This window comes from Caloenas nicobarica, chromosome 25, assembly GCF_036013445.1.
Source record: "Caloenas nicobarica isolate bCalNic1 chromosome 25, bCalNic1.hap1, whole genome shotgun sequence".
Lineage (NCBI taxonomy): Eukaryota > Metazoa > Chordata > Aves > Columbiformes > Columbidae > Caloenas > Caloenas nicobarica.
This window is the reverse complement of record NC_088269.1, coordinates 2,915,125-2,942,976: the sequence shown is the minus strand read 5'-3', so window position 1 is coordinate 2,942,976 and position 27,852 is coordinate 2,915,125. Positions and strand designations below refer to the sequence as shown.

General features: G+C 61.7%; 4 protein-coding genes across 5 annotated transcripts; 3 read left to right on the top strand and 1 right to left on the bottom strand.

Moving 5' to 3' along the window:
- Positions 1-168: 168 nt before the first annotated feature.
- Positions 169-6,395, top strand: SEMA4C (semaphorin 4C). Of its 2 annotated transcripts, none has more exons than XM_065651545.1 (14): positions 169-555; positions 1,803-1,951; positions 2,048-2,110; positions 2,198-2,296; positions 2,863-2,959; positions 3,043-3,159; positions 3,267-3,418; positions 3,518-3,693; positions 3,773-3,917; positions 3,999-4,221; positions 4,301-4,416; positions 4,498-4,652; positions 4,735-4,805; positions 4,887-6,395. In XM_065651545.1, the coding sequence occupies exons 1-14, from the start codon at positions 330-332 to the stop codon at positions 5,711-5,713; spliced, it is 2,616 nt and encodes an 871-aa protein (XP_065507617.1). In that variant the 5' UTR covers positions 169-329; the 3' UTR covers positions 5,714-6,395. The 2 variants fall into 2 exon arrangements, with proteins under 2 accessions (XP_065507617.1, XP_065507615.1); XM_065651543.1 differs by having other exon boundaries at positions 4,495-4,652.
- Positions 6,396-7,052: 657 nt separating this feature from the next.
- On the top strand, positions 7,053-8,607 carry ANKRD39 (ankyrin repeat domain 39). Its single transcript, XM_065651546.1, has 4 exons — positions 7,053-7,358; positions 7,481-7,584; positions 7,682-7,885; positions 7,969-8,607. Exons 1-4 carry the CDS (start codon positions 7,259-7,261, stop codon positions 8,104-8,106), a joined length of 546 nt encoding a protein of 181 aa, XP_065507618.1. The 5' UTR covers positions 7,053-7,258; the 3' UTR covers positions 8,107-8,607.
- Positions 8,608-10,020: 1,413 nt separating this feature from the next.
- CNNM4 (cyclin and CBS domain divalent metal cation transport mediator 4) lies at positions 10,021-17,921 on the bottom strand. The gene is made up of 7 exons (XM_065651542.1): positions 16,484-17,921; positions 14,145-14,288; positions 13,920-14,057; positions 13,516-13,685; positions 13,320-13,419; positions 11,702-11,883; positions 10,021-11,594 (listed from the first exon to the last, which is right to left on the bottom strand). The coding sequence occupies exons 1-7, from the start codon at positions 17,919-17,921 to the stop codon at positions 11,382-11,384; spliced, it is 2,385 nt and encodes a 794-aa protein (XP_065507614.1). The 3' UTR covers positions 10,021-11,381.
- Positions 17,922-18,774: 853 nt separating this feature from the next.
- Positions 18,775-27,637, top strand: LMAN2L (lectin, mannose binding 2 like). Its single transcript, XM_065651605.1, has 8 exons — positions 18,775-18,906; positions 18,993-19,111; positions 21,024-21,141; positions 21,630-21,712; positions 23,861-24,022; positions 24,091-24,205; positions 25,652-25,771; positions 26,276-27,637. The coding sequence occupies exons 1-8, from the start codon at positions 18,780-18,782 to the stop codon at positions 26,416-26,418; spliced, it is 987 nt and encodes a 328-aa protein (XP_065507677.1). The 5' UTR covers positions 18,775-18,779; the 3' UTR covers positions 26,419-27,637.
- The last annotated feature ends 215 nt before the right edge of the window (positions 27,638-27,852 follow it).

Here is a 27,852-nt window from a genome sequence, read left to right as displayed (position 1 = left end):
GGCTGGCGCGGGGCCCCCCCGGACCCCCCCGGCTTCCTGCTTCCCGCCGGGCAGCGCAGAACAATTCCCGGCCGCATCCTGCCCAGCCCGGGGGGGGGACACAGCGGGGACACCCCCCCGCCCAGTGGGCAGTGCCGGGGGGTCCTGGGGCAGGAGGTGGGTGAGGTGGGGCCGCTGGGTGGGGTGGGAAGCGGAAGGGCCCGTTTCCTCCTCTGTGGACCCCCCCAGCACTCGTCACCACCGGAGGAGGGACCAGGGCAAGGGGGGGCCAATGCGTGTCCCCCCCCTGCTGCGTGGGGTGCCCCGGGCCTCGTGACACCCGGCCCTCAATGCTTGCCTTGTCCCCGCGCTGCCCGCGTGACTCCGGCTCCGTAACCCTAACAGGGGCCAGGCGTGTCCCTGTCCCCACCCCAGGCTGTGTGTCCCCCCCCCGCCCCGGCGCCATGGTCCCCCAGCGGCTGCTGGCCCTCGCCTCACTGCTGGCCCTTGCCACCGCTGCCACCCCCCCGGAGTCCTCATGGAGCGCCGTGCCTCGAAAAACTGTCCCCTACGCCGGTGAGTATTGTGCATGTCGTCCCCCCCCGCAGGGAAAGGAGAGCAGCTTGGGGAAACTGAGGCACAGTGGGGTGGGTGTGTCGCTCCCATCCCTCGCTGACACCGGGGTGACACCGTGCTGGCTGTGGTTGTCCCCACCTTGGGCACCTTCTGTCCCCTCCCTACCCTGAGCTTGTTGGCACTGTGGGGAACCCCCTGGGTTGGTGGCCCCAAAACTGGGGTCTGTGGGAACAGAGGGGGGACATGCAGGGACACTGCCCTGTGTCCCTGTGCTGTGCCCATGCCCAGGGTCCCCAACCCTGTGCCGTGTCCCCATGCCCTGCCGTTGCCCCCTGTCCCCAACCCTGTGCCATGTCCCTGTGCCCTGCCATTGCCCCCTGTCCCCAACCCTGTGCCGTGTCCCTGTGCTCTGCCATCAACCCTCTGCTGTGTCCCCTGTCCCTGTGCTGTGCCATCACCCTGTGTCCCCAACCCTGTGCCACGTCCCCATGCCCTGCCATTGCCCCCTGTCCCCAACCCTGTGCCGTGTCCCCATGTCCTGCCATCACCCTGTGTCCCCACCCCTCTTGCATGTCCCCTGTCCCCATCCCTTGCCATGCCAGCACCCTGAGATGCCATCTCTGTGCCGTGCCAGCACACTCGGTCCCTCTGTCCTGTGCCAGCACCCTGTGTCCCCATCTGTGCCATGTGCTCTGTCCCCGTGCTGTGTCAGCACCGGCATCCCTGTCCCTTTGCCATGCCCTGTGTCCTCATCCCTTTGCCCTGTTCCCTGTCCCTGTGCAGTGGCAGTGCCCCATGTCCCCTATCCCTGTGCCACGCCAGCGTCCCCATGCCATGTCCCCCACCCTTTGCTGTGCCACCATCCCCATCCCGTGCCCCCTGTGCCACCCCTGCGCCCGCATCCCCCATGCCTTTGCCGTGCCAGCACCCCATGTCCCCGTGCTGTCCCCGTGCTGTCCCCATGCCGTGCCAGCCCCGCGTCCCCATCCCTGCCCAGGGGCCCTGGCGCCTCCCGGTCAATGGGGCCTTTCTGCAGGGCCTGGGGGCGGCCGGGGGGGGGACACGGGGTCTCGCCAAAGGCCACTGTGTTCGCCCAGCACTGCCACCGCCTGCTCCGGTGACAAAGAGCCCTTTGTCCGGGGCTGGGGGGCTTCCGGCGGTGCCTGGGGCGGGGGGGACAAGAGAGGTGCCAGTGGTGGCCTCGCCCTGATGTCCCCATGTCCCCCCCACCTCCTCAAACCCTACAGAGCTGAAGGATGCGGCCAAGCGCTTCTCACAGGGGGGGGTCTCGCACTACCTGACGCTGACGCTGGACGAGGCTGAGGGGCTGCTCTACGTGGGCGCCCGTGAGGCTGTGTTCGCTGTGGCCACCGGCACCGTGGAGCTCAAGGCGGCGGTGAGGTCCCGGGGGGGTTATAATTGGGGTGAGGGGAGTTCTATTTTGGGGGGGAGGGGTGTATTTCCATCCCACTGACTCTTTTTATGTCCCCAGATCTCCTGGGAAGCCCCTGTGGACAAGAAAGCCGAGTGCATCCAGAAGGGCAAAAACAACCAGGTTGGGGACAGGGGTGTTGGGGACATCCCGGTGTGCCCCCCCCCCCCTTGCTGTCACCCCCTTAATGGGTTGTTTTCCCCCGCCCAGACCGACTGTTTCAACTACGTGCGCTTCCTGCAGAGCTACAACAGCTCCCACCTCTACGCCTGCGGCACCTATGCCTTCCAGCCCAAGTGCACCTATATTGTGAGTGTCCCCCCCGGCCAGGGGGTCCCCAAAACCTGTCACCCCGCCCCGTCCTTGGGGGTGAGGTCCAGGGCAGCCCCCCCATGGCCTCAGGGGGGTCTCTGGGTGCAGGGGTGGCCTCGATGCCATCAGAGTGGTCTGGGGGTGTCCCTGTCCCCTTGGAGGGTTGTTAGGGGTGTCCCTGTGCCCACTGGGGTCACCTGGGGGGGTGTCCCTGTCCCAGGAGTGTCCCTCTGCTTGGGGAGGGACCTTTGGGGGGTGTCCCTGTCCCTGGGAGCATCATTTAGGGGTGTCCCTGTCCCTGTAATGAGTCATCCAGGGCTGTTTGTGGCCCAGAAGGGTCATCTGGGGGATGTCCCTGTCCCTAGAAGGATGGTCCAAGGGTGTCCTTGTCACTAAGAGGGTGCTCCAGGGGTGTCCTTGTCCTCAGGAACATTAACTGAGGGTGTCCTTGTCCCCAAGAGGGTGCTCCAAGGGTGTCCTTGTCCCTGGGGCTGTTTTGGGCACAGGGGGGATGTGAAGCAAGGAGGGTGTCTGGACCCCCACCCACTCCTGTGCCCCCCCAGGAACTCTCCGGCTTCACCCTGGACCCGGTGGCATTCGAGGACGGGAAGGGCAAGTGTCCCTACGACCCCACCAAGGGACACACCGGCCTCATCGTGGGTAGGTGGCACCGCCGGGCACCCGCTGGGGTTAGGGGGTGCCCGCTATGCCCCCCACTCTCTCCCTAACCCCTCTCCTGCCAGATGGGGAGCTCTACTCGGCCACCTTCAACAACTTTTTGGGCACGGAGCCAGTCATCCTCCGCAACCTGGGCCCCCACTACTCCATGAAGACGGAATATCTCACCTCCTGGCTGAACGGTACGGTGGAGGGGACAAAAGAAGACACAGCGCAGGGACACGGCGCAGGGACGACCAAACCGCGGCACGGCATTACCGTCCCCTTTCTGCCCCCCGTGTCTCCGCAGAGCCCCACTTCGTGGCTTCGGCTTACATACAGGAGAGCGCGGCCAGCAGCACCGGTGATGACGACAAGGTTTACTTCTTCTTCAGCGAGCGGGCGGTGGAGTACGACTGCTACGCCGAGCAGGTGGTGGCCCGCGTGGCGCGCGTCTGCAAGGTACGGCAAGGCGCAACCCGCGCTGGGGACACCGTCTCAGCGTGACTTGGCTCCGCCGGTGAGCGCGGTGGCCCCGTCTTGATGCCGTTGGGTGCCCAGGGGGACGTCGGTGGTGCCCGCACGCTGCAGAAGAAGTGGACGACGTTCCTGAAGGCTCGGCTGGTGTGCGCCGCACCCGAGCAGCAGCTCCACTTCAACCGCCTCCAGGCCGTCTTCACCCTCCCGGGGGACAATTGGCAGGACACCACGTTTTTTGGGGTGTTTCAGGCCCGCTGGTGAGTGCACGGGGAGACGCAGCAGTGCCGGGGTTCCCTGTCACCGGTGGCTCTTCCAAACACGCACTGTCCCTCGCAGGGGGGACGTGGATGTGTCGGCTATTTGCCGGTACCACATCCTGGAGGTGAAGAAGGCATTCGAGGGGCCCTACAAGGAATACCGGGAGCAGGCGCAGAAGTGGGGCCGGTACTCGGACGAGGTGCCGAGTCCCCGTCCTGGCGCGGTGAGTGACAACACCGGGGTTGGGAGGGGACAAGAAGGTGCAGGATGCAACCGTGTGCCTCACAGCATCCCCTGTCCCCAGTGCATCACCAACTGGCACCGCCAGAACGGCTTTGCCAGCTCCCTCGAGCTGCCCGACAACACCCTCAACTTTGCCAAGAAGCACCCGCTGATGGACGAGCCCATCCTGCCGCACCGTGGCCGCCCACTCCTCCTCAAAAAAGACGCCAACTTCACCCAGCTGGTGGTCGACCGGGTGCCCGGGCTGGATGGCACCATCTACGAGGTGCTCTTCATTGGCACAGGTACCGGGGGACACCGGGGAGGGGACACCGGAGGGTTCCCAGCGCGGGGACATCCCTCACCGCCCACTGTGACCCGCAGGTGACGGTTGGGTGCACAAGGCGCTGAACCTGGGCGCTCGTGTCCATCTGGTTGAGGAGCTGCAGGTTTTTGAGCCAGCGCAGCCCGTGGAGAGCCTGGTGCTGGCCGGACGGAAGGTGAGAGGTGCCACAGGGCGCTTGGGATGTCACCGTGTCACCTGGTTGTCACTTCACCCCTTCTCCCCGCCCTCGCAGAAGCTGCTCTTCGCCGGCTCCCGTTTCCAGTTGGCCCAGTTGCCCCTGGCCGACTGCGGCCGCTACCAGTCATGCACGGACTGCGTGCTGGCGCGGGATCCGTACTGCGCCTGGAGCCGCAACGCCAGCCTCTGCGTCCGCACTGATGGCCTCAACGGGTACGGAGGGTTCCCCAGGGAGGGGGGGACACCCCAACGTGGCACAAGGTCCCTCCTTTACCTCTGTCACCTCCTCCCGCAGGTCCCACCTGGTCCAGGACGTGCTGAGCTCCGACACACGCGCCTGCACCCTGCCACAAGCGACCAAGCAAGGTGAGACCCCCCACAAAACACTGCGTGGAGCCGGGGAGTGCATGTGAGCCTCCCCCAAACTTTGCGCCTCCTCTCCCGCAGGACCCATTACCCCCAAAAACGTGACGGTGGTGGCTGGCACCGACCTGGTGCTGACGTGCCGGTTGGGCTCCAACCTGGCGCAGGCGCTGTGGACCTTCGAGGGCCGGGCGCTGGCGGCCGAGCAGGCGCTGGTGCTGCGTGACTCGCGACTGCGGGCACTGGTGGTGCCGGGAGCCGGGGCGCAGCACAGCGGCACGTACCGCTGCTTCTCAGAGGAGCAGGGCGCGCGCTTGGGCGGCGAGGTGTACCGGGTGGTGGTGTTGGCCGGCGCTGGGGTGCCGCTGGAGACGCGGGCACCGCTGGAGAGCCTGGGGCTGGTGTGGGTGGTGGCGGTTTGCCTGGGCGCACTGTGCCTGGTGCTCGTGCTGGTGGTGTTCTCACTTTGGCGGCGGTTGCGGGAAGAGCTCGGCAAAGGCGCCAAAGCCATCGAGAGCACCCTGGTGTACCCCATCGAGCTGCCCAAGGAGCCCCCCAGCCCCCGCTTCGTCCCCAGTGCCGCCTCCGACTCAGACGAGAAGCTCTGGGACCCAGCCAGCTACTACTACTCGGACGGTTCGCTCAAAATCGTGCCAGGTCATGCCACCTGCCGCAACGGCGGCCCCCCCGGCGCCTCCTCGCCACCCACTGCCATCCCCGGGCAGCCCCTCCACTCGCCCACCCGCATCCACCTGGGTCCCCTGCGCGGTTCCTCCTCCAACGGCTACATCCGCCTGGCGCTGGGCACCGAGGAGCGCCCGCCCTGCGCCGATTTGGCTGAGGAGCTGCGGCGCAAGCTGCAGCAGCGCCAGCCCCTGCCCGACTCCAACCCGGAGGAGTCGTCAGTCTGAGCCGCCGGCCAGCGGTTTTCCCCGCCGTACCTACCTCAGGGCACCGGCACCCGCTGTGGGGACACCCTCCTCGGCACCAGCACCTGGCTTGGGGCTGCTGCAGCGTGGGCGCTGGTGACCATCGCGGGGACACCGGCGCCGGCCACCTGTTTTGGGGAGCGCCACCCGTTTTGGGGACAGGACCGCCACCCCAGCGCCAGTACCCGTTTTGGGGACTGCCACCGCGGCACCCGCCTTGGGGCCGTGGCACCAGCACCGCGTCATGCGTTTTTGGGGCGCCGGCACCCGGCTTGGGTACCGCAGCTGCTCTCGGTCACCACGTCCGCCTTCGGTACTGTGTCTCGGGCAAGGGACCAACCTCGGGGACGGCCACCGGCCTTGGGGACCACTGAGGCCCCCGTCCCGGGCAGTGACCACAGGATGTTTTTTTGGGATGATTTAAGAACCGATCGGGTTTTTCTTCCTGAGAACTTTTCTAACACCCCTGTCACCCCCCCCGGGGAACCCCCTCAAGCCCCGTGGGACTTCGTACCCGCCTCAGTTCCAGCTGTAAATACCCCCCCCACCTGCCTGCCACCCCCCTGCACGCCGCCCCTTTTGTATACCCCCCCCAGTGTAATTTATTTGTTACCAAAATATATTTATTTGCTGTAAATACATGAGTATTTTTATATTAATAATAAAAAGGAGTAAAAAAAAAAAACAAAGCCAAAAACCAACAAAATGAAAAGTGAAGCCCGCAGGGGCTGTGTCCGGTACTGGCTGGGGGGTGCGGGGAGGGTGCTGGGCCCCCCCCGGCCGCTGAGCTCATGGAAAAAGGCCGCACTTGGGGCTATAAAAGGGCATCGCGGCGCCATTCCCAGGGCGGGGGTGGCCTGGCAGCCCCCCCCGGGGCCTGAGGCTGCTGAGGCCTGGCCCCATTCCCGTGCCTCCCCCCCGGATGCCGGGGGTCAGTGTGGGGCGCTGGGGGGGGGGTATTGGTCCTCGGGGAGGCCCTGCTGGGAAGCGGGCGGAAGCAGCACCCGGGGTCCCGGTGGTGGAGCCTGGGAGCGGGGCCAAGGGCTGCCCGGGGCGTGGGAAGCGGGGCCGGGGGGGCCCTGAACCCCCGGAGAGGGGGTGAGCGCTGCCCCCCCACCCCCCCCATAGTGGGAGGGCTGAGGCTTGGGTACCCCACAGCTGTGGGGTGGCGAGGCCTGGGCCCCCCATAAATGTGACGGGTGATCTCTAATCACCACATAGCAGGGGGTGACTCCCGGGTCCCCATGGTTAGGGGGGAGACCAGGCCTCCCCCATAGCTGGTTTTGGGGGGGTGGGGGCGCCCCCTGGCGGGGTCCAGAGCGCGCATGCACCCTAGCGCTCGGGGCGTGGGGCGCTTCGGCTCCTTTCGGCCTCATTCGGTTCTTCCCGGCTTCCCTCGGCTCCTTTCGGCCCTTCCCGGCTTCCCTCGGCTCATTTCGGCCCTTCCCGGCTTCCCTCGGCTCTCTTCGGCCCTTCCCGGCTCCTTTCGGCTCTTTCCGATTCCCTTCGGCCGTTCCCGGCTGGGCGATGGCGGCCGGTCGCCGTTCTCCGCCCGGTCCCTGCTGCCCGTCGCGGGTGGCGGTGCCCAGCGTCCACCAGAGCCTGCCCGAGATGGACTTCGAGCGGGGTCGGGAGGAGCCCGGGGGCAGGGCTGGGGGGCCGGGGGGATGCCAAGGGCTGGGGTACGGGCAGGGCTGCGGGTCCGGTCCCGCCTGATCCCCCCTCCCTCCCCATTCCCGGTGCCCGCAGGGATCTGGGCGGCGGCGCGGGACGGGGACGAGCCCCGGGTGCTGGAGCTGCTGGAGCGGCGTGGGGAGCCCAGCCAGCCCGACCTGGCCGGGTACACAGCGCTGGTACATGGGGAAGCGGGCACGGAGTGGGGACAGACAGACCGATGCCGTGCCTGTGTGTCCCCACCCCACACACCCGTGTCCCCTTGTCACCCCCCAGCACTATGCCAGCCGCAATGGCCACCTGGGCATCTGCCGGCTGCTGCTGCAGCACGGTGCCCGCTGCGACGCCCGCACGCCGGGTGGTGCCACCCCTCTGCACCGTGCCAGCTACTGCGGCCACCTGCCCATCGCCAAGCTGCTGCTGGCCCACGGCGCCGACCCGCTGGCCACCGACGGGGACGGCCACACCAGCCTGCACAAGGTGGGTGGCACAGCCGGGATGTCCCCCCCGCGCCTTGCGCCAGCATTTGCACACCCCGGCGATGACAGATGTGTCACCCGCAGGCCGCTGAGCAAGGCCACCGGGAGCTCTGCGCCCTGCTGCTGCGGCACAGCCCGGCGCTGGCTGGCGTCCGCGACGCCAAGGGACGGTGTCCCCGTGATGTGGCCACCCCGGCGGTGCGGGACCTGCTGGACACCTGACGGGGACACCTGGTGCCACTGGACAACATCTGTGATGGATAAACAGAGCCCCTGGCACCGAACGGCGTCTTCATCTCTCTGTCCCCTGCACCAGGGTCACCCCGTCCCGGTGAGGAGTGTCACGATGAGGGAGCCAAAATTCTGCTCCCACCCCGCTGAGCAGCTGGGGACACTGAGGAGGAGGCAAAAGGGTTTCAGCCGGTCCCAGTGGGATGGTTTGGTGGCACCTGTGGCAGAGGAAAGAGCAGGGCTGAGTGCATGGTGACCGGAATGGCGGTTGGCCCCTGAGATGGGAAAATGTGGCAAGATGCGTGAGAGGGAGATGCACGACTTACATGCGGGGAGGAAGGAGCCGCGCAGGGGACACCCCAAATTAGCGGCTGTACCATGGCCTGGCCTCCGCTACTCGCTGCCGAGAGGAACCGCAGATGCAGGTGGCTCCGCCAGCACCACAGAACCCGCAGCCCTTCCCAGTTGGGCACGGCTACTGGGGCAGCCATTGCCGTCCTGCTGCCAAGCTGGCTCCCTACCTGGTGTGGTGTTCTGGTGGCTCAGGAGTGCAGTTGGCTGCTGGGGATGATTTTCAGTTCAACGGTGTTGGGCTAATCAACTGGATTTGGGGTCTGGAGACCACAAGGGCACCCATATAAGGTAGTTGGGGTAGTGTGAGGAGCAGCTGTGGCACCGGACAGACACTGGGAATGGGTGGAATCTGCCAAAGAGCACAGAATTACAGAATCATTTTGGTTGGAAAAGCCCCTCAAGGTCGAGTCCGCCCGTTCCCCCACCCCCGGCACTGCCCCATGTCCTGAGAACCTCATCTCCGTCTGTCCAACCCCTCCAGGGATGGTGACTCCAGCACTGCCCTGGGCAGCCTGTTCCAATGCCCCACAGCCCTTTGGGGAAGAAATTGTTCCCCAGATCCAACCTCAACCTCCCCTGGCGCAACTTGAGGCCGTTTCCTCTGGTCCTGGCACTTGTTCCTGGGGAGCAGAGCCCGACCCCCCCTGGCTCCAAGCTCCTTTCAGGCAGGTCAGAGATCAGAAGGTCTCCCCTCAGCTCCTGTTCTCCAGCTGAATCCCCCAGGCCCCTCAGCCGCTCCCATCACACTTGTGCTCCAGCCCCTTCCCCAGCTCCGTTCCCTTCTCTCAGCTCGCTCCAGCACCTCAAGGCCTTTCTTGGCTTGAGGGGCCCAGAACTGCCCCCAGGATCCGAGGTTTGGCCTCCGCAGTGCCCAGCACAGGGGGAATCTCCCTTTGAACCCCCAAAATTGGCCGAGCGGGTCCGGCGCTACCGGCTGCTCTCACCTGTAGTATCTGAAGGTTCCATTTTCGTCCTTCCCGATCTCCATCTCCACAGAGGGCGGGCAGCCCGGGCCCGGCGGGAGGGAGCCCGAGCGGCACCGGTACAGGCACCGCGGCCCCTCAGCCCGCCCTGGCAGCACCGCAGACGTGGCGGCAGGACCCGGAGGAGCCACACACGGCGCTGATAAGGTCTCCGCGCCCCCAGTACCACCGGAGGAGGATGCGGCGACTGAGGGGACGCTGGCGGCAGCGCAGCGCCGCGCCCGCCTTCCTCCCGCGGAGCCAATCAGCGGCCGCTGCGCCCCCTGTCGCCCCGCCTCTAGGCGGCCGCCCCCGCCCCGCAGCCAATCGCCGGCCGTTCCGCCGACGCTCCTCCTCGCGGCCAATCGCCGGCAGGCCCACCTCACGCAGTGCAGCCAATCGCCACCCGCTAACCCCTCAGGGGGCGGGGCCTCATCGCCGCGCTGTAAACAACACCGGGAACGGATTTAAAGGGGCCGCATCCCACGGCGGCGCCGGTGACCGAGACGCGCTCTCCGCGGCTCCCCGCACTCCGCCGCGAAACATGGAGCAGACCCACGTACAGATATAGAATTTTTATTACCCAACTGGCAAAAAACCCCTAAAACCCAACAAATAAAATTCCACAGTCGGTTTCACAACCAGGAGAGGGCGGCAGGAGGAGGGGGGTGGGGGTCTCAACCCGGGGGGAGACCCGGCTCCCCCACCCCCTCCAGGCCCGGCGTCCCCCAAATATACAAATCAAACCTGATGCTAAAAATAAATAGGAATTCCCAGGGAGGGGGTTGCATAGAGGAAGATTTAATAAAAAAAGGAATTTTTTTTGTCTCGGTTTATTATTATAATTCGTTATTATTATTATTATCTCTAGTATCTCCCCGCGGAAGGATCCAGGACCTGATCGTCGACATGTGATTAATAAAAATAATTAACCTTCTCCCAATAACTTACAGAGTTCATCCAGGGAACTTGTGCTTTTTTTTGGGGGGGGGGGGGGCGGGTCTCTCCCACCCCCTTCTGTGAAGCTCTGGGGACCAGGGGGGTCCGTCCGGTGTTCACCGGGGGTCCCACATCCTGTCCCAAGGGGGTCACCAGGAGATTTTGGGGTCCCCCTATGCTGGGGGGGACACACACGGCGCTGGCCCCCTCCTGCCTGTACAACTTTGGTCACTAGCTTTGTGTCACCCCAAAAAGCCGGATCCTGTGCTCCCCCCATCACTGATCCCCCCCCCCCTCTCGGTACCCTGAGACGCCCCAACCGGTGCGGGGCGGAGAAGGCACCGGAACCGCTTGGGTGGGGGGCGCTGTCCCTGCCGTCCTCCGTGACACCAACGGTGGCAGATCGGGGCCCTCCCGGGATACCCGGGGGGATCTCTCAGCCACCGTTTTGCACCAGAGCCACCGTGGAGCCACCGAGCCCATCCCCGTGGCCTCAGACCTGCCGCGTCCCCCGGTGCCCCGGGCCAGCGGGAAAGGGGAGTGGGCACGGAGAGGGGCCGCAGAGTCACCCCCATGCACCGGGAAAAGGATGAGACATCACCGTCACGCCTCAAAACCACCGGCGAGGGGGCTGGGATGCCCGTCCTGGGGGGGGCCATGGTGCAGCCACCCCCCTCTCGAAGCGGCGTCCAAGGCCTGAAGCTCCCTGAGCTGAACGGGCGCCGGCGGCAGGGGCGGCTGGCGGAGAAATTGCGCCGTCTCCACCGGCCATCCGTTTAAATTAATTTAAAAAAAATAATAAGCCAAGTCTGGAGAAAGAAAAAAAAAAAAAAAAGCAGCAGCAAATCCCGGCTCTGTTTTTCCTATCACACCTCCCTCCGGCTCAACCGGGGGCTTCTCCGGTGACACCGAGCAGACGCTGAAGCGGTTCCTTACTGGGGGAAAAGGGTCCCAAAAATAAACAAGGGGGCAGGCGATGTCCCTTCCCGGCGCGCGCCGGCGGGGCCGGGGTCAGATGGAGTTTTCCAGAGGGCTGTGGTTGCTCCGGCGGCCCAGGCAGTTCCTCTCGTTCAGGAGGCTCGTGGTCTCATCAGCAGTGGCAGAAGGTTCCGGTTTCTCCGGTAAACCGGGGGTGTCTGGTTTGGGGGCGTTGCTGTCGGGGGATTGGGGACAACTGTCCATGCGAGAGGCCATCAGGCCGTTCTGATATTCATGCCGCGTGATCTGTGCCGGGGAAAAATAATAACAGGGGGTGAGGAGTGGTGACAGACTCCACCGGTGATGTCCCCGTCCCCGTGTGATGTCCCTGTCCCTGTGTGACATCCCCTCACCTTGACGAACTGGAGGTCGGTGAGGGCACGGACGCTGAAATCAGCCACGTACTGGGCACCGGTTCCAGCGTTGAGCTGGTTGTTGCTGCCGCTGGCAGGGGACGAGACGGAATCGGAGCGTTCATGGTAGCTGAGGGAGGCTGAGCGGTTCAGGCTGCTGACGTGGGACGGGGAGCGGGTCTCTGCGGGGACAAGACGGACAGTTAGTCACATCGGGGACACCCAGCCCCAGGGAGGGTCTTGCACCATGAGGGGATGGGCCCTGGTAGCTCTGCTGAGCCCCCGGTGACACCGGCAGTGACACGGAGCGAGGGGACACGCGTCCACCTCAGCCCTGGGGCCAAGCGCTGCTGTCCCCAGGATTTGCTCCCTGACTGTCACCTGCCAAAATGTCACCGAGCACGGTCACAGAGCCACCAGTTCTCCCGCTCCAGGGACAGGGGACAGCCCAAGGACCCTGTGGCTCCTCGAACCAGTGGATCAATCACCTTGTGTGGGGTTGGGGACACAGTGGGGGTTACAGGGACACGGTGACATGCTCGGAAAGCTGGGGTGACACAGGAACCACATGCAGCAGCAGAGAGAGCGTCACCTCCTTGCCAGTGCGGGGACAGCCACCACACCGGGCTGCCACCATCCGGTGGCAGAAATCGGGAGGTTACAGGGTGTGGAAGACCCTAATGTCACCGCAAGCAGGGCCAGGTGACACCAAGAGGATGAGTAACCAGCCCGGGATGGGGGACAAAACACCCAGTGCTGCATTAATGGGGAGACACCCACTCTGGGGGGTCACAGCAGTGACAGCGGGGTTTGGCATGTCACGCAGCTGCACCATTTACCTGTCACCCAGGAAAATAATGACCCTGGATTTGTAGATGGACGTCGGGGCTGGGCTGGGGACAGACAGACAGACAACACAGCACAGAGACAGATGTCAAGGGAAGCCTCTGGGTGAAGGAGGGGGCGTGGCGGGTGCCTCTGCCCATCGTTTGGGTGCTGGTGACACTCCAATGCCGAGCTGAGCTGTGAAGGTCAGTGTCTGGCCTGGTGGTGATGGGAGGGAGCCCAAAATGGGAATTTTCAGCCCAAAATTGGGGTTATCAGCCTCAGGCATGGAACATCAACCTGCTACCAGACCTTGAGGTGCTGGAGCGAGCTGAGGGAAGGGAACGGAGCCAGGGAAGGGGCTGGAGCACAAGTGTGATGGGAGTGGCTGAGGGACCTGGAACAGCACGAGAGGAACTGGCCTCAAGTTGCGCCAGGGGAGGTTGAGGTTGGATCTGGGGAACAATTTCTTCCCCAAAGGGCTGTGGGGCATTGGAACAGGCTGCCCAGGGCAGTGCTGGAGTCACCATCCCTGGAGGGGTTGGACAGATGGAGATGAGGTTCTCAGGACATGGGGAAGTGCCAGGGGTGGGGGAACGGGTGGACTTGATGAGCTCGAGGGGCTTTTCCAACCAAAACAATTCTGCAATCCTATTCTAGGACAAGCACCGGCCACGCAGCGCCCAGGAGGCACCAGCAGGACCTCAGAACCTCCAGCATCTCCTGTTCCCACCAGCAGCTCTAAATCAGGGTACGTGGGCTCTGCCCACACCGGTGATGGGGGGGTGCTTACCGGACACAGGATTTGGGCCGAGCGCCATCACCCCGTAGTAGGAGAACGCTCCCGCTTCAAACTTCATACATTCCTTGCCAGCCTCCACCTCCACCTTGCCCTGTGAGGGAGAAATGGCATGAAAACCACATCCCCTGGGGTTGGGCTGGGTGAGACCCCCTCGTTGTGGCTGAAGGACCACCCCGCGTCCCAGTACCTGCAGGATGAGAATGAAGTAGTCGGCCGCTTTGTTCTTGCAGTAGAGGAAGTGCCGCGGGGATTTCTTGTTCTCCTCGTCAAACTTCAGCTCCTGGATGACGTCGGAATATTTGAGGAGCCGCAACAAGATCTTCTCAGAGATGAAGTTTGGGGTGAAGAGCGTCACCTCTGAAAGGGAGAGGGGAAAAGGGGTCAGAGTCGCTGCCCTTGTCCCTCTTGATAACTGTGTCCCCTCCTCGTCCCTCGGGTTGTTGCTGGGCCCCATCATCACCTCCCTGTGGTAGAAAGTCCCCAAAACCAGCTCCGGGTCACCAGCAAAGGCAGCTCCAGCCCTGGGGGGACACATCCCAGCACCGAGGGCTGCCCAGAACTGTGTGGGGGCATCCCCCCAAAAAAACTCACCCGTGGAGAGAAAGCGGTGAGCGGCCAGCAGCAGCTGCGGGGAGATCTTGACTTTCTTCTCGATGACGGGGTCCTTGAAGGCCGAGAAGTCCCGTTTCTTCTTCTGGTTGCCCACCCGGTTCTGGTTGCTGTTGTCGACTGGGGGAAATGGGGTGTCAGTGGGGACAGCCGGGACCCCCAGCAACACCCACGGGTCGGGGGAGAGGGGCTGAACCTCAGACTTACTGAATTTATCCGATTCGTCCAGGATCTCCGACTTGATGATCTCCTCGATGACGTCCTCCAGTGTCACCAGCCCCAGCACCTCGTAGAAGGGATCGCCCTCCCCCTCGTTGTTCACCTTCTGCACGATGGCCAGGTGGGACTTCCCTGCAGACAGACACACGGACGCGTGAAGAGAGACCCCCTTCAGGGCACCCCCAGCCTCACCGCTGGGTCCCCGCACCCCGGGATGTGTCACTGGCCCTTCCCTCCCCAGCAGGAAACAATAAACCAGTGAAAATCTAAATGAGCCCCTGGGCTGGGAGCTAATTCCCAGTGTAATTACAGTAATTAGGACAGTGACAGTGGCGCCTACAAGGCTCACTTTGGCTCTGGGGGTCACAGGAGATGGGATGTGTCCCCAGAGCAGCCTGTGCCATGTCACTGAATTGTTTTGGTTGGAAGAGCCACTTGAGATCATTGAGCCCACCCGTTCCCCCACCCCCGGCACTGCCCCGTGTCCCTGAGAACCTCATCTCCGTCTGTCCAACCCCTCCAGGGATGGTGACTCCACCGCTGTCCTGGGCAGCCTGTTCCAATGCCCCACAGCCCTTTGGGGAAGAAATTGTTCCCCAGATCCAACCTCAACCTCCCCTGGCACAACTTGAGGCCGTTTCCTCTGGTCCTGGCGCTTGTTCCTGGGGAGCAGAGCCCGACCCCCCCTGGCTCCAAGCTCCTTTCAGGCAGTTCAGAGATCAGAAGGTCTCCTCTCAGCTCCTGTTCTCCAGCTGAATCCCCCAGGTCCCTCAGCCGCTCCCATCACACTTGTGCTCCAGCCCCTTCCTCAGCCCCAAGCTCACGCCATTCAGACAATCCCGTGGCAAAAAGGCCACATGTAGAGAAGCAAAATACCCCTAAAATCACTGTGAAAACCCCTCATGCCCCTGTCTGACCCCTCGGTGGGGCATGGTGGCTCCTTCAGCAACCCAGTGACTCAGACAGAGGCTCCTCTCTGGGCCGATCAACCAAGGCTGCTCTCGGTGGGGAGCGGCCGGCGGCAAAGCAAACACACCCCAGGGAGCCCGACCCGCCGGAGCAAAGGGCACGGCATGGCTGCCGCGGCATCGCCGGGGCGGTGACACCCCCCGCGCCGCCCCGTGACCCCCTTTTTCACCAGAGTCCCCAAACGAGGCGGGTGAGCGATCCCCTGAGCTCAGCAGAGGGGCTGGGAGCTCCCTGTGGGGTCATTCCTCACTCAAAGCTTCACGCCGAGAGAAGGGGACAGTCGGGCTGAGGCGCTGGGTGTCCCCACGGGAGCTGTCACCCCAGGCCAGCGCCTGGGACACCTCGGAGAATCAGTCCGGCTGTCAAGTGCTGTGATTAGTACGATCGGAAGTGCAGCCTGCCGATTTTTTCCCCTTTTTATGCTCTTTTTGGGTGCGTCTCCCACTTCCGATGCAGGTCCCGATGGGTGGGAAGAGGGCAGAGCCTTGCGGCGCTGCCTCATCCACAACAACGGGGTTCAGAGAGGGTCCCCAAAACCAGCCCAGGAATCACCTGGCCTGACCCAGTGATAAATAAATCACTACACAGGCCGTGGGCGGCTTTGTAACCAGAACGAGCACGCTTTAAATCCGTTAATAAGGCTTCGTCGGAGGGAAAGCCGGTGCCAGCAGCCAGGATAACCCAGCAGCAACATGGCTCCGGTTTTTGGGAACGGGGGCGGCCGCACACTCCTGCAGCGGCTCCAGAACCGGTGCGAGACGAACCGGAGGAAAAACACTTGCTGGGAAGATTTTGCTAGTCAGGGCAGCTCCACAACAATCCCCGCAGCCGGGATGGGCCCTGAGGAGGGAACCAAACCCAAACCAGGGAGACAAACAACTTTCCAGCAGCAATTCATGAGCCTCCGGGGCCGATAATTAAAAACAAGGAGCAAACAAACACTCACGAAGCGTTTCTGGAGGCTGGCGCTGAGCGCCGGTTCCTCCTCCACCCGTAACGCCGACGTTCTCCCATTACAAACCCCGGGGATGGGCAGCTGCCCCGGTTCGGTGCCCAACAACATGTCCCCAGCTCCCCGGTCCCCTCCTGCTCGTGACTGCTTGAACTGTGGGGACACGAGGCAGCCCCAGGGAGCAAAAACTCTGCAGAGTTTTGCTTCAGGCATCCTCGGAGTGGGGGAAAGCAGCACCCGGGGAAGCAGCAGCAGCACCCGGGGAAGCAGCAGCAGCACCAGCACCTGGGGAAGCAGCAGCAGCACCAGCACCTGGGGAAGCAGCAGCAGCAGCAGCACCCGGGGAAGCAGCAGCAGCAGCAGCACCCGGGGAAGCAGCAGCAGCATCCCCACAACGTCCCCTCACCCTTTTTGAACTCCTCCAGCATGGCGTCCAGCTTGGTGTCATGGAAAACGACATGGACGGGGTGGTTGTAGAACTTGGTGATGGTTTTGAGGGGGGTGCAGTCGTCAGGGTCGACGAAAGCCAGGTCCTTGACGTAGAGGATGTCCATGATGTTGGAGCGGTCCTCCTCATAGACGGGGATGCGGGTGTAGCCGCTCTCCATGATCTCCGACATAGTGTTGAAGTCCAGGATGGCGTCGCTCTTTATCATGAAGCAGTTCTCCAGCGGCGTCATCACATCCTCCACCGTCTTGGTGCGGAGCTCCAGGGCTCCCTGGATCATGTTGAGTTCTTCCCTCACCAGGTCATTGTAGGGTTCCGTCACCTTCAGCATCTCTACCAGCTTCTCCCGGTTGTAGACGGTGCCAATCTCCTGGCCCAGGATGCAGTCGAGGAGTTTGCTGATGGGGTAGGAGAGGGGGAACGTCACCATCATAAAAAACTTTGTGACCACAAGGGTGTTGGCCCCCACGGCCAGGCCGTGGCGGGAGCAGAGTGCCTGGGGCACAATCTCCCCGAAGATGACAATGCCGATGGTCGAAGCGACGACAGCGCCAATCCCGGAGCCGATGAGGTCGTCGAGGAAAATGGTGAGGGTGGTGTTGACCAGTACATTACCCAGCAGCAGCGAACAGAGCAGATAATTCCCCTTGCGGCGGATGGGCTCGATCTTGCGGGCGTAGCGCTTCTCCTTGTCGGTGCCACAGTTCTGCACGATGCGCAGCTCCATGGGATCCAGCGCCATGAGGCCCAGGTTGAGCCCGCTGAACATCCCCGACAGCACCAGCAACCCGATGATGAGAATCACCTGCAGCCAAAGGGGCAACAGCAACTTCTTCTCCTCCAACACCACCAGGGTCCCGTCGGCGCCTTCGTGGGGTAACCAGGGCTGGCCGGGCCGGCGCTGGGAGCACAGCACGTAGGTCTTGGCCCGCTCGTCCTTGCGCAGGGGCTGGACGCGGACCCGCAGCAGGGCCGAGGTGTCGCGGGCCTCGGCCGGGCCCGCCTGCACCAGCAGGTCCTGGGAGCGCTCGGGGCAGGTGCCGTTGGGAACCGAAGCGTTGGCGGCGGGCCGGAGCTCGGCGAAGGCGACGCGTTGCCCGGTGTGCGGCCCCAGGCCCAGCCCGTAGAGGCGGAGCAGCACCTCGCTGCCCTCGGTCACACGGATGGGCCCGCGGGCCGGAGCCCCCGGCGCCGGCTTCGTGCTCTCCTCCAGCCGCATCCCCAGGATCACGGTGTCCCCCGCCGTGACCGCCCCGCCGGGCGGCGCCAGCAGCAGCAGCAGCAGCAGCAGCGGCGGCGGCAGGAAGGGGGGAGGAGACGCCGGGATCCCCGCGCTGCCGCCGCCCCCCCGGGCCCCGCCGGGGCCGCCGCGCCGCCTCCCGCCGCCCGGCGCCATGTTGGTGTCTCGCGGCCGCCGCGTTCGCGGCCGCGTCACCGGCCGGGACACGCCCACCCCGCCCCGGGGGCCGGGAGGACGTCACGCGCCGCGCCCCGCGGCCTTAAAGGGGCGATGTCAGCGTGGCGGGGACCGCAAGTGCTATCGGGGTGAGAGCGCGGTGGCGCCTCGGGGGGACGGGGCTGGGAGGGTGGAGGTGGGCTGGGGCGTGCACGGGCTGTCGGTTTGGTGACGGGTGTGCCCTGTGGAAGAAGTAATGCGTGAGGGATCGAGGGGCGCTAAGAACTGGGGAGGGTCGCAGAAGCGGGGCGGAGGGGCACTAGGACCTGAGGAGTACACTAGGACCTGGGGGGGCACTGGAACCTGGGGAGGGTCGCAGAAGCGGGGCGGGGGGGCACTAGGACCTGGGGAGTACGCTAGGACCTGGCGGGGGGGGTACACTAGGACGTCGGGACAGTAAGGCCTGCGGGAGATACGCTAGGACCTGGGGGGACACCAGGACCTGGGGAGGGTCGCAGAAGCGAGGTGGGGGTATTGGGACCTGAAGAGTACACTAGGACCTGGAGGGATACACTAGGACCTCGGGACAGTAAGACCTGCGGGGGATACAATAGGACCTGGCACTATGACCGCGGGCGGCACTAGGACCTGGGGGCAGGCCTCCGTTTGCAGACGCAGCGGCTCTGTTGCGCTCCGCATCCCGCCGCGGAGCCTTTAAAGCACATTACCCGTCACCCCCCGCGCTCTCCCCGCCTCTCAGTTGACAGACAAGGCCGTGCGACCAACCGGAACGCGGAATGCCGGGCGGGCAGCCAATGGGCGGGCGGGGCGGGGCTTGGCGCGGGCGGCGGAGGGAAGATGGCGGCGGGCCGGTGGCGGGCCGGGCTGGCGCTGCTGGCCGTGGCGCTGGGGCTGGGCGGCCCGCGGGCCGAGCAGACGGAGGAGCATCTCAAACGGGAGCACTCGCTCTCCAAGCCCTACCAGGGTGAGTGGGGCCGGGAGAGGGGCGGCAGGCGGTGCCCGGTGCTGGGTACCGGCGGCCCGGTCCCGACCGGTGTGTGTGGGCCGCAGGCGTGGGCTCGGCCAGCTCGGGGCTGTGGGACCTGCAGGGCAACGCCATGGTCATGACCCAGTACATCCGGCTCACCCCCGACCTGCAGAGCAAGCAGGGAGCCGTCTGGAACCGAGTGGTGAGCCCGGGGGCACCGGGAGGGGAACCGGGGTGGGGTTTGGGGGGGTCGGAGACGGGGGGTGACCTCTGTGGGGGTGGGATAGTGGGGGAGGCGGGGGGAGCAGATTTAAATCGGGTTGGGGGAGGGTTTGGGGGGTTCGGGTTAAGTTTGGTGTGTTGGGGGGGGGGGGGGGGGGTTGAGGCTGATCTGGGGGTTTGGGGGAGTCCTGAGTTTGAGATCTGAGAGTTTGGGGAGTGGGTGCATGGGCAGGACTGAGGAGGTGTGTGTGGGGGTCCTGGGGAAGGGGCTTTGGGGTCCTGGGGAAGGGGGTTTGAGATCCTGGGAAAGGGGGTTTGGGGTCTTGGGGAAGGGGGTTTGGCGGGGGGGGCGGGTGACAGGGCGACTGGGCAGCTCTGGGCCAAATGGGGACGAGTGTGGGGGTCTAGGGCAGTGGGTATGAGGGGTTTCTGGGGGGGTTGGGGTGATTTGGAAGGGGTTGAGGCTGATCTGGGGGTTTCGGGGGGTCCTGAGTGAGAGTTTGGGGTGTGGGTGTTTGGGCAGGGTTGGGGGGGGCTGGGGTCTTGCAGAAGGGGGTTGGGGGGGGTGATAGAGTAACTGGGCAGGTTTGGGTTATGGGGGGGAGTGTGGGGGTCCAGGCCAGTGGGTATGAAGCGTTTTGGGGGGGTTGGGTGAGTTTGGGGGGGCTGGGGGGGTTTGAGGCTGATCTGGGGGTTTGGGGGGGTCGTGAGTGAGAGAATTTGGGGTGCGGGTGTTTGGGCAGGACTGCAGGGCCTAGGGAAGGAGGTTTGAGATCCTGGGAAAGGGGGTCGGGGGGGTGACAGAGTGACTGGGCAGCTCTGGGCTAAATGGGGGGGAGTGTGGGGGTCTGGGCCAGTAGCTACGAGGGTTTTCTGGGGGGGTTGGGGTGATTTGGGGGGTTGTAGGGACACAGAGGGGGTTTGGGCTGGGGAGGTTGGAGGGTCTGGGCCAAGGTTGGTGGTGGGGGAATCGGGGCGGGCTGTGGGGGGGTCGAGTGGAGCTGGGGGGCTTCTGGCTGGGGGTACCAGTGGCGCTTCAGCCCCCAGCCTTTGGCGTGGTGATTCCTGTGATTGTTGAGTCCCCCGTGGGTGAACTCGGGGGGCCAGACTGAGCAGTTTGGGGTCTCTCTTGGGGCTCACGCTGCCCCCTTTGCCGCGAGCACGGCTCGGAGCGGGCCCGGTGAGGCAGCACCTGGACACGGTGCTGTGCCCCGTTATAGCATTTCGCTGCCCCTCACGAGCCTTTTGCCCGGCAGACAACGAACCTCCTGTTAATACCTTGATAATTCCTGTTGAATTTTAATTTGGGGTTGAAATCCATGTGGTTTTTATGCCTCAGGATCCAGCCCAATCTGCAGTGGTTTGGAAAACTCCCTGCAAGATCCATCATGCTCAACTTTTATTGTTATAAAATACTGAGGGGGGTTTTTAAATTTTTTTTTTCCTTTTTTAAGTGTTTGGGTTTTGGGGTTTTTTTGCTGGGATTTACAGCTCCCACAAAATGTTGTGGCTTCCAAGTGAAGCCACTGGCCAGCTTCACATCACCTGAGTGAATCTGTTACGAGCTCGTCATGTTACGTGCCCGTTAGCGCAGGGAATTTGTTGGTAGCTCAAGAAATAATTGGCTTATCAGCAATTAAGAAGCTGGCACTGCTCCTCGGGCTCTTTTTGCTCTTCTTTTCCCGGGTGTGAGTTATTCTGCTGGAGTTGCTGGTGCTTCGGAATAGTGTGAGATCAGAATTGGCTCCTTGGCTTTTTATAGCTTTGAGTAATGACCAATTCCCTCGGTTTAATGATGTCCTTTGGGATTAATTATTGTTGCTCGCATGCAAAATATAGGCCAGCTGGGTCTGGTACCCCCTAATTTCACATCCTTGCTCCTTCTGTTGCAGCCGTGTTACCTCCGAGACTGGGAGATGCAGGTGCATTTTAAAATCCACGGGCAAGGCAAGAAAAACCTGAACGGGGATGGTTTTGCCATCTGGTACACCAAGGATCGCATGCAGCCGGGTAAAATTGTGCTCCAGCCCCTTCCCTGGCACCGTTCCCTTCTCTCAACTCGCTCCAGCACCTCAAGGGCTTTTTTTGGCGTGAGGGGCCCAGAACTGCCCCCAGGATTCGAGGTTTTTCCTCCCCAGAGCCCAGCACAGGACGGCCACTGCCCTGGGCCTGCTGGCCACACCAGTGCTGGTACCAGCCAGGATGCTGGTGGCCTCTTGGCCACCTGAGCACATGCTGGCTCATGTTCAGCCGCTGTCACCAACACTCCCAGGTCCTTTTTCCACCGGGCAGCTTTTTAGCCATTCCACTAAGGAGTTGGCTCCTTAAAAATACACTTAGTGGAGGAAACTTGATCCTTGGCCAGCTTGAGACAGAGGATTTAATCTGCCCCTCTGACTCCCTGCCTGAAGGGTCTGTGCACTCAATGAGAGAAAAACACAAATCCTTGGGTAACAAACCCTTTACCGCCCTTATTTAGAGCCTCTCCTTCCTTCTAGGACCTGTTTTTGGGAGCAAGGATAACTTCCTGGGCCTGGGAGTGTTCGTGGACACCTACCCCAACGAGGAGAAGCAGCAGGAGGTGAGCTGGGAAGGACAGACGGGCCAGTGCCGCTCACCAGCTGCCCACGGAGCACGGCACGGGCAGCACCGAGGCTACGGCTCTTCATTGCCGCGGTGCTGCCTTTTTTTGAGCTCTTTAATAACAAAATATGACTCTGCTTCCTCTCTGCTGCCTTGCCCCAGCATGCTCTGTGTAGTTGGTTTTAATTTCAGAGATGTGAAAAGCTGCTGGGTGGGTTTGTGGTCAGTTGTAGAATCATAAAACAGAATCGGAGAATCGCTTTGGTTGGAAGAGACGCTCAGGATCGTGGAATCCAACCATAACCCACCCCTGGCACTGCCCCATGTCCTGAGAACCTCATCTCCGTCTGTTCAACCTCTCCAGGGATGGTGACTCCGCCACTGCCCTGGGCAGCCTGTTCCAATGCCCCACAGCCCTTTGGGGAAGAAATGATCCCAAATTTCCAGTCTAATTTACCCAGAGGAAAAGCTTTCAGGGCAGGAGCAAACTAACCAGTGGCACCACATTGATGTCACGAGCTCTTGCTCTTTCTGGAGGCTGCCAGCGAGCAGCGGTTGAGGTGAAGCTCTACCATGAGTATCGTCTTTGTAAACCTTGAGTAGAGTAGTACATGAGCTACCTGCCCACACCATGGGGCTGTTTGTGGCAGCTCATCAGCCAGAGGCTTAACCGTGGCTGTGCTCTGCCTCCCTGAAAGGTGCCTGTTTAATGATCTTTGTGTCCCTGACGTGTCTCTTGGTCGTTTGGGGTTTACTGGTGTTTGTTCCTGCGGAGGAGCGAGCACAGAGGCAGCTAAAACCTTGCCCTTTCCACCCCGATGCTGGAATTAGTTTCATTACTCTAAACCAAAGCCAGACCCATTCTTAATTTGAGCTTTCCCCTAAAAACATAGGCACTGTTTTACCCCCAAAATCTTGGTGCTAACCCCACTGACCCACAGGATCCCCTTCGTCCCGGGGAGAGGGACAAAAAGATGCAGTTGGGATGTGCCCCGGCCTTGGAGCTGCCGAGCAAACCTTGAGTAAACTACCAGCTCTTGTTCTGACACCCAAAGCAGCCCCAAGGTGCAGGGGTGGACTTTGTGCTCGTAAAAACCTTTCTGAGCTGCCTGGCACCACCTTCCCGGGGTATTAGCTCTGCTTTTGTGGGGCAAAGGGCTGCACAAAGGGTTTTGTTTAAAAGAAATAATCAGTAGTTGACCATCAAGGAAGGGAAGAGATGGAGAAACGCTGATCAGCTGCTTGCTGAGGGTTCACAGCTGCCTTTTTTTTTTGCCAGTAAAAGGACAAAAAGAAGCGTCTTGTTCTCAAGGGAAGAGGGATGGGTTAGTTGTGGGTCCCTGGGGAGCAGTCGTGGCCCGAGTGTCACCGAACTGCTACATGACGAGGAGAAATGCTTTATGTGGCAAAGCTTGACGTGGTTTTCCAGCACCGTTTTCCTGGATTTTGGCACCTAACACCTAAACCTCACTCTGCTTTTGTCTCTGCTAACGTGCTGAGCTCTCCAGGGAGGAAGTTTCCCGGTTGTAGGTTAACACTAAACTCTGGTCTGTGACCATTTTGCTTCTGTGCTCTCTCTTGCTTTGCGATAACCCCGGACTGGCAGGCTCAGAAGAGGAGGTACAGCCCGGGAAATCAGGTACTTGCTCTCGCTCGCCTCCCCGCGCACGAGCTGTTGGGTTTCGCCTCGGCTCACAGGTGAGGAATTCTGTCCTCGCAGCTCCAGAAATCCCAGCGTGAGCTGAGAAAATCCCAGCGTGAGCTCCAGAAATCCCAGTGTGCGCTGAGAAAAATCCTGGTGTGTGCTCCAGAAATCTCATTGTGCACTCAGAAATCCCAGTGTGAGCTGAGAAAAATCCCAGTGTGCGCTGAGAAAATCCCAATATGCACTCAGAAATCCCAGTGTAAACCCCAAAATCCCTGCGCAAACCAGGAGAGGCTGCACGGACTCTGTCTCTCCTCCAAGCCCGAGTATCTGGGTGATGAAGCAGGATCGTGCTGTTGTCTTCTCGAGGCAGATTTTTTAGGGAGGCGAAAGAATTTGGGGTCTGTAGGACCTGGAGATGCGCCGGGGTTCGCGGTAGAGCCGCGCTGTGTCCGGCACGACAAGAGGAGAAACTCACCCCCAATTTTTTCCCCCTCACAGCGCGTCTTCCCCTACATCTCAGCCATGGTGAACAACGGTTCCCTCACCTACGATCATGACCGGGACGGGCGCCCGACGGAGCTGGGGGGCTGCACGGCCATGGTGCGCAACCTCAACCACGACACCTTCCTGGTGATCCGCTACGTGAAGAGGAGGCTGACGGTGAGTCCTGCCCAGCGGGGCGGGCGGCGCGGTCGCAGCGGGGGCTGAAGGAGCCGTTTCTGTCGCAGGTTTTGATCGATATCGATGGGAAGCATGAGTGGAGAGACTGCATTGATGTGCCAGGCGTGCGCTTGCCCCGTGGCTACTACTTCGGGACTTCTTCTGTCACCGGAGACCTGTCAGGTACTGTCCCGGCGTCCCTGGGCTCATTTCCCAAATGTTTCTTGTGCAAATGTGATGGGGAGTGGCTGAGGGACCTGGGGGGTTCAGCCTGGAGAACAGGAGCTGAGGGGAGACCTTCTGATCTCTGAACTGCCTGAAAGGAGCTTGGAGCCGGGGGGGTCGGGCTCTGCTCCCCAGGAACAAGCGCCAGGACCAGAGGAAACGGCCTCAAGTTGCGCCAGGGAAGGTTGAGGTTGGAAATTTGGGGTAATTTCTTCCTCAAGGGGCTGTGGGGCATTGGAACAGGCTGCCCAGGGCAGTGCTGGAGTCACCATCCCTGGAGGGGTTGGACAGATGGAGATGAGGTTCTCAGGGACATGGGCTGGGGTAACAGTTGGACTTGATTTTTAAGGGCTTTTCCAACCAAAATGATTCCACGATTCAGGTTTTTGAGTATCTGGAGGTGCAGCTCGATGCCTGCTGGGGCTCACAGAAGCGCCTGAGGACCTTTCCATGCTTTAAACACCCTTGAGCTGTGAGCAGGATCCTTGTTTTTTATTTCCTGAGAAGCCAAAAGCCCATCTGGGCACGTTGCTCCCCCATCACTTTTAGGCAGCGTTTCCTGCTTCCCTTGAGCTCCCTGGCCCAAGCTCCACCGCCCTCTTTCAACATGGCTGCACCGGCTCAGCCGGAGGGTCTGTCTCCAAAAAACATGCCTTGAGACGAGGAAAAACACAATGAGCACTGAAAAACAATCTCTTATATTTTCCTGCTACAAGCTGAGGTGCCTGGGTCAGCCCCGAGGGCAGCGCTGGAAAGAACTGTCATTGCAAAGGCCGCAGGCGTCACAGCCAAGCCAGGATGCTCATTCCTGCTTCCCGACTCCCTCTCTGCAAAATTCTTGGGTGTATTTTGCTCTGGATTTCGTAGCCCAAGAGCTGTCGCCCACCTTTTATCAAGGGAGGGATCAGCCCCATGTTCCTGGAAATGCTGGGACAACATGGACCGACATAAACGTGGTTTTACAGAGAGCTAAAGCAAAAGCCGCCTACCTTCCTCAGTGTAACGCGTCCCTCCCAGCACTGCTTGAGGTCCCACGAGGCCCAATCCCACCCCACTGTGCCGCTTTTGGCAGGTTTTAAGCCCAAATCGAGTTGTGCCTCTACAAAAGCGCATTGACGGCCGGTGTCTGGGCCCATTGTTGCCTCCAACAAAAGTTCCTTTTCTCTCTCTGGTCTCGGTTTCGAGTCAGATGATTTTCTGCTCTGGGTGGGTGGATTTTTTTAGTTTAAGTAGCTTAATGGTTCATGCTGGCAGAGGGCCCTGCGCTGGGGCATAGATTCTGCCCTGTGAAGGTGAGTTTTTCCCCCTCGGGAGTAAAAAACCCACCCCCCTGGTGCTCAAATCCCCCGACCAGAGCCGTATTTATCGCTGGCACCTCAGGTCACATTTCTTCTCTCCTTGCAGACAACCACGACATCATTTCGCTGAAGCTTTACCAGCTGACGGTGGAGCGGACGCCAGAGGAGGAGAAGCGGGACAGGGAGGTTTATCTGCCCGTCGTGGACAACCTAAAGCTGCCGGGAAGTGAGTAGGAGCCGCCAGCTTGTAAAAGAACTTTCTTCCTCATGTCCAGCCTGAATCTCCCCTCGTGCTGTGACCAAAACTGGCTGTGCTGCTCCGCTGGAGGTTTGAACCTCGACGGTGTTGTTTCCCCTCCATAAATCCCACCTGAGATGCGTCCCCAAGCCTAGCAAGGGTGATAAAACTCTGTCCCGTGTCACCCAGAGAGGTGGTGGATGCCCCATCCCTGGAGACATCCCAGGCCAGGCTGGATGGGGCTCTGAGCAACCCGAGCTGGTGAAGATGTCCCTGCTCATGGCCTGGATGAGCTTTGGTGATCCCATCCAACCCAAATTTAACGATTCTTGTGCAAATTGAAGTCTCACGGCTTAAGCCCCATGCAAAAAGCTTTGGGAAGCCAAACCCTGGGGCGGTGTGAGCCTAAAGAGGGGTTTGTGGGGGGTGGTTAAACCAAATCGCAGCTGGATTTTGGGGCGCTGGGCTTACGGGCTGTTTTTTCTTTCCCAGTGGAGGCACCGCTGGAGCCCATGAGCGGCCTGGCTCTCTTCTTAATTGTCTTCTTCTCCCTCGTTGCCATCGTTTTTGCCATCGTCATTGGAGTCATCGTCTACAACAAGTGGCAGGAGCAGAGTCGGAAACACTTCTATTGAGTCGGGAACCCTGCGGGGTGGACCGTGGCTGGTCCTTGGTAGCCACATCCCACCTCCCACCCACCCCAGACTGGCCAGATGGACCCACCCTCACAGTAGGGACACTCGTGTCCTCCCAAAAACCCCCCAGTGGGGACAGCTGCCGTTTCTTACCGGGCTCTGGAGCTCCCAGTAGGAGTGGGGAGTCCCCAGCACCGTGGGGATGGACCTGCCGGGCGGAATTTACCACCTCGGCTGCGAAATCGCGGCTGAGAGATGCCAATGAGCGCCTGTGTTCCTCACCAGGCTCCTCCATCACCCCTCGCAGCATCATTGGGACCCTTGTCTTGAAAAATTGCCTTTCCAGGAGGGATTTTCTAAGCTCTCCATCCCACTCCGGCCGTTTTCCATCGTCCGGGAGACCCGATGGCTTTTCTCTGTACTGTGAATCCCTTGCAGCAACTCTAGTCGCCAAGGTTTGGTGTTTTTTCGCTGCAGCCCCCTCCTCATTTTGGGGTGTGACGCTGAGTTCCCCGGTTTTAATTCTTATTTGCTGCTGTGTCTGGGGGCTCGGCCCCTCTCCCCATCTCCGCTGCTCTTTGCGTGTCGCCTCCTGGCTTTTGGCAGCATTTTCCCCTCGGTGCTCATCAAATCCCGGGGTCCCCCCGGAGAACTGAGCCCTGTTGGGGGGGACACAGGGACAATTCCCCGGCAAAGCCGGAGCCCTCGCTGCCTTTCAGGGAGTCGGAGTTGATTCCTACCTCAGGGACTGCTTTGGTCAATGATTTCTCAGTGTTTCTCTCACCCCTGGGGACCCCACGGCACGGAGGGACCCCAGGAGGGGAAGATCTTAGGTCACGTTGTCCCAGGGGGAGCCTTAGTGGCTTTGGGGACATTAAAATGGCAAACGTGCCTCCCCGTCATTCGCAGGACCCTCCTCATCGCTGTCCCAGGAGCCGTGTCCTCGCCTTGGGGCTTTCCTGGACACTCGCATCCAGGAGGGATCCCCAGTGCTACCCAGGATGGGGACACGTATGGCTGGTGGTGTTTTTGGCAGGATGTTGTCGCCAGGTCAGCGGGAGCTTTTTTTTGAAGTGCCCAATTGTGGTTGTGGCAGGAAAGGAGTTTTTTTTCTCGTGTTTTGCCTCTATTTTTGCCTGATAACCAGGAGCAAAAGGTGCACGCCTCTGCGTGGAGCTGTAACTGGTGTCTTGGAATAAACATTGGTGTGTGTGTGTGACATGGCTGTGCCCCTTGTCACCACCTGCTCCCCTGAATTGTCAAATCACAGAATTATTTTGGTTGGAAAAGACCTTAAAATAGAGTCCAACCATAACCCACCCCCGGCACTGCCCCATGTCCTGAGAACCTCATCTCTGTCTGTCCAACCCCTCCAGGGATGGTGACTCCAGCACTGCCCTGGGCAGCCTGTTCCAACGCCCCACAGCCCTTTGG